A 10,695-nucleotide genomic window follows, 5' to 3' on the forward strand; every position below is an offset into this window, starting at 1 on the left:
GTGAAAGTTCAATTTTGTGATTTCTAAGTTTCTTATTTCTTCTTTTAAAGTTAGGATTGGGTTTGTCTTAAAAGCTAAAACTTTTACAATATTGCTGAAAGTAATTGCTCATCTGCATAGTGGTTGTTTTAAAAACAAACTTTAAAAGATAAACAAGCTAAAAGTTTTGAAAAATGCTCTGTATCTATAAAATAATGATTGGTCAAAAATTTTAGTAATAGTGGTGAGGGATGAAAAAGGTAATAGGTTTAAAAAAGATAAAAAGTATAAAATAATTATTGGGCAAATAATGGTGGTAATAATGATCATCTATTCACATCTCCCCCTTTTTCTGAAACAGAATTTCTGTTTCAGAGAACTTAACGCAAAATTGCTTCACCCTCTTACTGTCCATTGAGCTGGCGTACCCTGCCCAGGCCTCCACTTACACACACCCCATCACTTCATTCATCCACTCACTCTCCCCCTGGGCTGCGCTTCCCCTCCACGATGTTTTCTCCGTTTTCTGTTAAAATGCATGTGGTGGTCAGATCGAGACTGTGCCTGCCTTAGGTTGTCCCGTTGTAGTACGTTGGGATCTTACCCGTCTTTGGCTAACCAGCCTATCACACTGAACCACACACAGCGTAGCAGCACTGTTTAATCAACATTCAGTGCCGTAGTGCCCCCGCAGGGTACAGCCAGGGAACGCAAACCCAGGTATGTCAGACTGTCATAAACTCACACTCTGGTGTTTACCGTGAAAGCCTGTGCAAGGCATCAAGTACCCAATTTTTTATTATTTGTTATTATTTTATACTTATTTTATTTATTACCATCATTATCACCTTTTCTCTCCCACTGAATTTAACTTAAATTATTTGCTTTGATACCACTGCTCAGAAATAGACCCAAAAGAGTGCATGTCAATGAATTATTCAGATTTGGCATCTGTACCCTAAAGGTGTACCACAAGGTTAAATTTTGGTCCAGTTTTATTTAATATATATATACATAAATTATAGTGCTGGCTCTGCTTCTCAGATTGCAAACTTTACCATTATGCAGATGAAACAATTTTATATTGCTTAGCTGATTTTGTTCGTGCTACAGCCAGAAAATTATGCATTTGTTTTATAGGTGGCATTGTATAAGCATGAGAACTAAATTTATGCTGTTTTCCAGATCTCTTTTTAGTCTAATTTAATACCGTAAAGCAAAGAAAGTAAAGCAAGTTCTTCGTTGCAGAAAGTACAGCGTATTGAAAGCAAAATAGAAAGCTCAATTTTTTAATATATTTGATTATGTCCCCGTATCAGAAAGATACCCAATGCCCCGTAGCTTGAAATAGATGCAACACTGCGTTTCCTTTAAAAAATAATAATAAAAATAAAAATAAGGTCTTTCCGCACTGGTTTCTGAAATCTACTCTTGCTCGTAAGAGGATCAAAATATTAGCATAGACGGAGATGCATAAAACTTAGAGAAATTAGATATTACATCTATCTTATATAAGTCTCATTCAGCTAGGACTGAACTGAGATCAGTCTGAATAAGAAACGAATAATAAGATAATTGACTAAATCACCTGATAGAAAAAGCTGTGTTTGGAATGGCTCACTTATTAACTCATTCACTATTCACTATGTAGCATTTTTCTATTTATTGAACTGGTTATTTAAGAATCAAACAAGAAACCATGTTTATTTGTCCTGCTCTGAGTACAGCTGACACAACAGTACTGCATGGCATAGTATATTTTGGAATTTCGTAGCATACATCTTCTGTACAATATTATTATAATATAATTTAATTAATAGTGAACTATATGGGGGAAAAAATGTACTGCTAAGTTTCGACAGAGCATTGTAAAAATTTCCAATCCAAATTGCTTAGTATTTCTGCAATAGGAAACGATTCCGAAACAGCCACACACCTTCATTATTTTCATTATTAGATTTGCTTATATAATATAGAGTTAGACATATGTCCCTGTTAGGTTAGGGCCCCCAAGATATAGTCCAATGCCCAAAATTAAGCTAATTATGGTCCTCAATTCTGACTCCCCTTTTTCTTTTTTTATTTTGTATTTGTGTTGCTAACCAACCCCATAATCCTTTTATTAAATTCTCTAAATTATCTAATTATCTATCCAGTCACACACCATTATTCAACAACTTAATTATTAATATTAACCTTCCCCAACCTTGCTTACATTAAAGTACACTGTACTCATGATTGGGTATTCACAGTTTCATATTTTCATTTTAGAACTGTCCTATAACGTATGCATATATTATATTATATTATAGTTATATGTAACATCAGTCACTTTCGTAATCGATGTCATCACACTTTACTCTTTTATTTATTGAATTATTTATGACCATTAGTAATATCTACTGCAGTGCTCCGTTTACAAATAGATCTTTACCTTGTATAGTTAGGTTTTGTATATCCTTATATTTTCTTATATATATATATATCTATTTCTATCCATACAAAATACGCATACGCACACACTTTTTTCAGTCTCACAGTTCCACACACAAGTCTAACACATACGCACACACATTTCAGCAGCGCTCACTCTCTCGCACACACTCTTTGATTCGCTGCCGCACACACATTTTATCTCTCCGCCACACAAGGCTGTGTTTCTCTCCGGAAAACTGGACACGCACACTTTCACGCTCACAGGTGCACCTCCACAGTATCATGCAATAACTATTAATTTAATAACTTGTAAAAGTTCGTAGTAGGTACAGCGTCTACTAATTATTTACGAAATGTCTTGAGCAGGAACAACATCTGCTTATTTTTAACACAAACATAAGAGACTTTGAGTAGGAACAGCGTCTACTCTTCCGAATTAAAAATAGAGAGGTCGGTACAGCGTCGACCCGAGCAGGTACAGCTTCTGCTCTTTCTAACCGAATTAAAATAGATAAGAGTAGGTACAGCGTCTACTCTTCCGAATTAAAAAATAGAGAGGTCGGTACGGCGTCGACCCGAGCAGGTACAGCTTCTGCTCTGTTTAACCGAATTAAAATAGATAAGAGTAGGTACAGCGTCTACTCTTCTGAATTAAAAATAGAGAGGTCGGTACGGCGTCGACCCGAGCAGGTACAGCTTCTGCTCTTTTTAACCGAATTAAAATAGATAAGAGTAGGTACAGCGTCTACTCTTCTGAATTAAAAATAGAGAGGTAGGGACAACGTCTACCCGAGCAGGCACAACTTCTGCTCTTTTTAACCGAATAAAAATAGAGGTGAGTAGGTACAGCGTCTACTCTTGCAGGTACAGCATCTGCGCTTGTTTACGAGCGGATCAATCTCGAGGTGAGCCTACACCTGGCCGTTATCCGAACATCTCGTCAGAAGCCGGGGGGACACGCCAGCGTCCAATCCTTAACCCTTGAGTAGGAACAGCATCTACTCTTTTTTATAAACCCTTGAGTAGGAACAGCATCTACTCTTTTTTATAAATAGCTTGGTATGCTTCCTGCTTCCCTCCGGACAGCAGCCAGGCCGCCGATCCACTCAAATTTGAAATAGCCAATATGCAGAATTTGATTAAACCGGCTCTGCTTACCTGTGTTTTTTTGTTCGGCCGTGAGTGGATCAGTGCCGGATGCCGTCCTCTGCCAGACTCGTTCAGAGGTCGGGGTCACCAATTGTTGTAGGAACAAAAATGAAAGGTGGGCTAGCCCCCACCTCTCGTCCGGGGTACAACTCCCCTACGTGTTCGTCTGATTGAGAGTCGAAGGCAAGTAGAGTGAAGTTGAAAGCAAACCAAGTATTTATTACTGAATTCAGGAGAACGTTACAAACAGACAGTTAACAACAGCCGTCTCAGTAAAAGTTCTGACCCCCCTTCTGATCTGACTCCACGTTTATACCCCAAAATGACGTAAAGCCTGTTGATGAGGCGTTGTTAAAATCATCTCATGTTAGCATGCACGTGTTAGCACTGAAGTTTCCCAGGTTTGATCACACCACCAGTGTTTGACCTTGACTGTCTCCAATCGGACAGTGTGGCATTGTCTTCAGGACTGGACCGAGTCCGGTAAAAACAGTGTGGTATTGTTTTAATAATTACAAAGTGTCGTCCTCCCCATGTGCGTGCTCCCATCCCGCTTTGGGAGATGAAAAACAACGCACACACAGAGTGTAAGGCTGCACTGTTCGTACCCAAGTCTCTTTTGTATCAATTCAGTTCGTACAAAGTGCACTTGGCTGATGATTGATTGTCAGTCAGAAACATGCAGTAAACTAAATGCTTCAGGCATAAGCTGTATGTGCCCAACAATTGGTTCTATATGTTATTTGTTACTGTGTTAGCAGCGTGTGGTTAGTCCGCCATATAATAGATCCTATGTGTTAATATACGCCTTATATATCATGTTGGTTAATTTGTCATAATAAGGTCTGTGTTAGTCACATGCCTGATCAAACAATGTTTTACTATATGTGTAAAGGATATATTGTGATTATTGATTAATCTTTTATATAAATGCGTGTAAAATACACTGTGAGTAAAAATGATCAAATATAATGTAAGTATTGGTTAATGCATATAAAATACAAGGTTTCACACGATGATTATGTAATTTTAGATACCAAGATAAGTAATCATGATTGTGAGATGTTTGTCAATACATTCAAGGTAAAACAGGGTTTCTTCGTAAGATTTCCCACAATGTGTAGTGTGAAACTGACCAATGGACACTCAGGAAATTACTAAGGACACACCCATCATATCAGAAACACACTACTTTGAAAATATGACGATTTGATTGGGGAAAATGATCAAAATATATAGTCAATAAGAGGGTATTTAATTTACCAAATAGTGAAAACTAGTGGGTCCATTTTTCGGGCCACATGAGCCATTAACCACCAGGGTACAGTGTGTTTTTAAAAATATATATTTTTAAGAAAATTGCATTTTACGGGCACTGTAAAAAGGGGTTAAACAGCAACTATATTTTCTGTATAAGATTTGACTGACTTAGGAAATCAAAAACATATCATTTAAAAAATTAGGTTGCCCCAACCATTTACTTACAGCTGTGGTGTGCACTCAAGGGCCTCAACGCTGTACAGTGTTAAATTTGTTATTTTGGGTTGTAAAGAGTGTCCTCCTTGTGCTTTTACTTAGTTATTTGCCCAGTAGTGAGAACAACATGGATTCAGACTCATAAGAGAACTCTCATTCAAAATTATCAATAAGAACAAAGGTCATTAAAAAAAAAATAAAGAAAGTTTGATAATACTGCAAGAGCCTGTCCCAAACACAGCCTAGTGCCTCAAGATTTTTTGAAGATTTCCTCTACATATGTGAAAGCAGGGCTGGCCCAAGTCTTTATGGGGCCTAAAGCATAGTTTAATTTGGGGCCCCCCATACCATCACCACCTCAGCACCAGATGCCACCAGATTTCATAGTTTGTTTGATACACTGTGTGTGTGTTTTTTGTTCCCACTATCATTAGCATTATTTGTAATTATCTTACATTACCCTAGTGTCATTCTAGCTATTGTTTTTTTACCTTACAGGGGTAGCAAACTCAGAAAAAAAGGATCTAATTTATTTAACTTTTAAATTCAGAGTGGTGTATAAGTGTGGCATATTAATTGAACGGAATGGAAAGAAAGCCATTCCTACGATAGGTCCATGCACATACTTCACTTCTCACATTGGGTATCGACTTATACTTTACAGTTTATTTTTAGCCACTAAAAACACATAAAGGAGTGTTCTGGCATTTTTTCTACAGATAATTCAGCTGGAATATGCTGAATTACCTGTTTACGTGCACTGAGGACGTTATTTTTTTTAGTGTTTTGCATTCATGGAATGGAATAAATTTAGGATGACACAGGTAGAAAACGTCTAGGCTCTCTTGTTAAACGAGTACTAAAGCACTTCTGTAGAATTGAAACTTACTAGGAGGTTACCTTTCCATTTCTGAAATAAATCAGGGCCAACATTTTCCATTTCATTTTCCTTTAGGTTTCTGCTGTCCAGTTATCAGTTGTCTCCTGCATTCAAGCAATGAAAGTAAAGCCAATAAAAATATAATATAAATATGTTCTATTTAAGTTTCTGTAATAAAGCAAAATTACTTGAGCATCATTAATAATACATTTTATTTACAAAATGTTCAGTGCTAATGTTTTCTTTACATACAAGTGTTACAAGTGTTCATAAAAGTGTAATATTATTTTCAAATTTAATATCAACTCTCCTTATCATTAAATTCATGTGTATTGATACGTGTCACAAGCTGACCAAAATGCATTTTATGTGTATCAGGCTCAATAGGCCAGAGTATAATATTGAGTTTAAATTCAGCAGGCATCAAAATAGCACTGGCAAAATTGTGCTCCCCCACTAAATTCCACCTATAAAAGCTTCATGGCAAATTTGAAAGTTGTTAAATCAAGAATGTTAGTGTTCATTTTACACTGTGAGTTATGCACACTAAGGAAGTAAGTACAGATTTGTACTTAAAAGAGTACAAAGCTTGTCACTGGGGCTGTACCTTATATTGAGGTACAATAGAGTACCTTTCAGTAAATGTTTTATGTTATAGCCATGTTTTTTGAATCAGTAAAGATTTTAAACTATTATCTATAATTGGTGGATGTGTAGTGTGAAACTGACCAATGGACACTCAGGAAATTACTAAGGACACACCCATCATATCAGAAACACACTATATCTATAAAGTACATAGTTTACAGATGCTGAAATTTCTGCTGAACAGTTAAAAAGTAGCAGTAGAGCTTGAAGGGTTTTAACTTGTATGATGAAGAAAACCTGAAACTGAATGGATCCTTTATACAATTATTTTTGCCCCTCCCCAAAATAGATTTATAGTTATGTATTGTAGTAACTTTTGTAATGTAAAAGCGACTATTTTGCACAAAACAACTGTGAATGACTTTGTTTACATATTTGTTATTTAATAATAAAATAATTAAGTAACAAACTTCCTCTTTAACAAAAAAATAAAATATACAGCTCTGAAAAAACTTAATAATGTTTCTTTAATTTTACCAAATTAAAAACCTCTGTTATATAATTAAAAGGAAGATGGATGATCACAAGCCATCAACGCAAGCTGAACTGCTTGAATTTTTACTCCAGGAGTGGCATAAAGTTATCCAAAAGCAGCGTGTAAAACTGGTGGAGGAGAACTTGAAAACTGTAATAAAAAAACAGGTTTATTTCACCAAATATTCATTTTTGAACTCTTAAAACTTTATGAATATTAACTTGTTTTTTTTTGCATTATTTGAGGTTTGAAAACTCTCCATCTTTTTTGTTGTTTCCGACACTTCTCTCGCTCTAAATGACAATGTTTTTTTGGAATTTGCGAGAAATGTTGTTCGTAGTTTATAGAATAAAACAACAATGTTCATTGTATTCAAACATCCCTATAAATAGCAAAATCAGAGAAAATGATTCAGAAAAAAGGTCTCTTTTTCCCAGAGCTGTATATATATACAGTCATACGAAAAAGTTTGGGCACCCCTATTAATCTTAATCATTTTTAGTTCTAAATATTTGGGTGTTTGCAACAGCCATTTCAGTTTGATATATCTAATAACTGATGGACACAGTAATATTTCAGGATTGAAATGAGGTTTATTGTACTAACAGAAAATGTGTAATATGCATTAAACCAAAATTTGACCGGTGCAAAAGTATGGGGCACCCTTATCATTTCACCATATATTTCACAAAATAAAACAAAACACAAAGTGTATCAAAATAAAATAAGAAGACAGTACCAAAATTATTTTATAGCATATATATATTTATTTTTTGTTGATCAGGTAAAACACTTTGCAGTGTTCCTTCATGTAGAAAATTAGTAAAGTAGGTAAAGTTAGGCTTTAGTAAAGTACATCAAGTTCAAATTAGTGACAGAAAAGCCATTTCCTCAGCTTTTCCTTCAAGTATTGTTGTAGCATTGCTGTGTCTGTTGAAGCAAAAGAATAAAGAAAGTCATTATGGGAGAATAGTATTATTACATTAAATAAATAGAGCATGATATCAGAATTTAACACAAAGGCTTCCGTACAGACAAAGATGGCATGAGGGTCTGAGGGTGCTGGATGATGTTACACCAACAATCCGATGGCTCCGCCGATAGCAGCTCCTGCAGACCCCACAGCTGATGCCACGGTTCCAGACATGCCGACTGCCCCTAAACAACAACACAACTTTCAGTAAAAACTGGATAAAATGGAATTGTGTTTCTGGCAGTGCCTTATTTTTCTTCATGTATTACTTTATGTTTTATAAAATAATCAAAATCCAAAAACACTCAGAACTGCCATCCAATCATCCTTTTAGAATGTTGAATATTTTGGATGAACTTAATGGATGTTTAATTTAGTCTAATTAGAATCTGTCTAATTATTAAATGCTAAAAATAACATCAGAACTAAAATGCACCTCTCCTAGAAAAACTAGTTGAGTCAGATTTTTTCACAATAGTGGTGAATGAAAACAGACGACTCAATCATTTATGCCTGGAGGCTACATAACAGAAGGCTATTAATTACATAAACCAGTTCTAAACATGCTGACATAAGCTTGAGTTTTGCACATCATTCAAGGTAGAATGATACACATACAACACAGGCTAGTCCCCAAAGACTACATATCTACAACACTTTTATAATTATGAACATTTATAAAGGATTGGTAGTTTAGGAGTAAATAAAATGGTTAGGTTGGTGTAGCAGACATTACAACCCCTGCTTTCAAATTACCAACACTGTAAACATCACAGTTAAAGGTTTGTGTAAAAATAACCATTACTTATAAAAAAAACAGTAAATGATCCAGTTTACTGTGAAATGTTATCTTAGTGTCTTACCAATAGACTGTGCGAGGGCAACAGCGCTGCCAGCAGCCACCCCACCACCACTAGCTACCGCAGTAGCAGACATAGCTGAGGCAGCCAGAGATCCTGCTGCTATTCCAGTGGCAGTAAAGCCTGCTGCTGCTATCAGAGCTGGAACTGCTACAACAGATCCAGCTTGGAGACAAAACAGTCAAGTATAAGTAAATATAGACATATGAATGCAGTTTCAGATACTTATAACATAGATTACAAGTAATACAAGCTTTTGACAGGGTTGCTAGCAGCTTTGCTAGCTAGAATAAACATAGGAGAATGTTTTATCTGCCTATACAATAGCATTAGCATATTTAAAGTTTCAGAAAGCACATAAGCAAGTCATACAGCAGTGTGTTGGTGTAGACGTATGCCTGCATTTTGTATAAATGGGTTTTACATGTTTCTATTACTTGTTAGCTACATTAGCCTTCTTGCTCATTTTTGACAAAAAAAAAAGAAAAAACGGATGAGCAAACACCAACAGAGCTTCTTTCCCTTGTGTAAAGGAAGTATACTTATGAGTTTGAAATTAGGTAAAGAATACTAAAAGTGCATTTTCAATTTAATACACTCAATGAAAATACACGTTAAATATACTTTCTCTGTACTTCCATAAAATATTTTTTAAACAATGCTTTTAAATATTATTTGTTAATAGAAAAAAAATATATATATATATATATATATATATATATATATATATATATATATATATATATATATATATATATATATATATTTAATTAACACATAATATTTAAAGCATTGCTTAACAATACATGCTTAAATATTAAAAGTTACCATAAGGTGTTCCAAAATATTAAATTTAGTATGTATTTTAGTACATATTTTAGTATGTACTTTTTAATGTTAAGTATGCTTTTTAAAAATATACTTAATACACTTTTTCTTCTGGATTGGTTGGTTATCTATTTTTGGAAGTGAGAGAGTTGTGTAAATTTCAGTTTTATGAAGTTACAAAATATTCATTTGTACTTGTATGTAAAATTTAAATTTCCCTTTTATTTCTACAACACTTTTAACAATTGACATGGTCACAAAGCAGCTTTACAGAAAACTCATATTAGGAGAAAATGATCAACAATACATTAAACATAAAAAAAGCATCCATGCAAAAAAAAAAAGAAAAAAAAAGTATCATATTCAGCCTGGATATCATGCATAATTATTTTTCTAGAGCCTACTCCCAAAATAGCTAAACTAGACAGATTAGAGACTATTAAAATTATTAAAGTATGACCTGCCACAGGCCTGGGATTCTAAATGCTGGCTTTACCAGATTATGCAATGTTAGTAACAAATATGACCCACCTGCTCCTGCACCTGCAGCTACCATGAGTGTTACTGTTGAAGAAAAGGGATGAGTAATGTTAATACACTCAAAATATTTTGCAAACACACAAAGAAAAATGATGAAATATGATGATGAGAGAAAGGTGAAGGTGTGTACTTACGCAGCCCCATTGTGTAGTGATGTGAAAGCTTTCCTCCAGCGTCTATTTCAGTGCGGCTGCGAGGGGGCAGTGCTGTTCCAGAGAAACGAAACTGATGCTGAGAAGTGACACCCCTCCCCCCAAACAAAAAACATCCTGCAAACCCCACCCTCATCTTATATACTTCCTTTTGGTAACTTTCCAGATTACAAAAAAAAATGTATTCACTTTTACTTACACTTTTTTGTTCAAGAAAGAAATGCAGTGTGTCTTGGCCTTCAACATGTGCAGTGAAGTCCAGTACATTTTCTAAGACATTATATGCGAAGGTCCAGTTA

General features: G+C 35.0%; 1 protein-coding gene across 1 annotated transcript; it reads right to left on the reverse strand.

Annotated features, from left to right (window-relative positions):
* Positions 1-7,787: 7,787 nt before the first annotated feature.
* LOC103024427 (interferon alpha-inducible protein 27-like protein 2) lies at positions 7,788-10,478 on the reverse strand. Its single transcript, XM_007245290.3, has 5 exons — positions 10,379-10,478; positions 10,236-10,268; positions 8,880-9,041; positions 8,076-8,201; positions 7,788-7,973 (listed from the first exon to the last, which is right to left on the reverse strand). Exons 1-4 carry the CDS (start codon positions 10,386-10,388, stop codon positions 8,116-8,118), a joined length of 291 nt encoding a protein of 96 aa, XP_007245352.3. The 5' UTR covers positions 10,389-10,478; the 3' UTR covers positions 7,788-7,973; positions 8,076-8,115.
* Between the last annotated feature and the right edge of the window lie 217 nt (positions 10,479-10,695).

The sequence above is a fragment of the Astyanax mexicanus genome, chromosome 1 (genome assembly GCF_023375975.1).
Source record: "Astyanax mexicanus isolate ESR-SI-001 chromosome 1, AstMex3_surface, whole genome shotgun sequence".
Taxonomy (NCBI): domain Eukaryota; kingdom Metazoa; phylum Chordata; class Actinopteri; order Characiformes; family Acestrorhamphidae; genus Astyanax; species Astyanax mexicanus.

Bases quoted from the DNA above. Each gene is read 5' to 3' on its own strand.
- LOC103024427 (XM_007245290.3), bottom strand. The intron at 9,042-10,235 runs GTGGGTCATATT...TTTGTCTCCAAG, and splicing joins AGCTGCAGGTGCAGGAGCAG to CTGGATCTGTTGTAGCAGTT. The intron at 8,202-8,879 runs GTAAGACACTAA...GTTGTTGTTTAG, and splicing joins TGCCCTCGCACAGTCTATTG to GGGCAGTCGGCATGTCTGGA.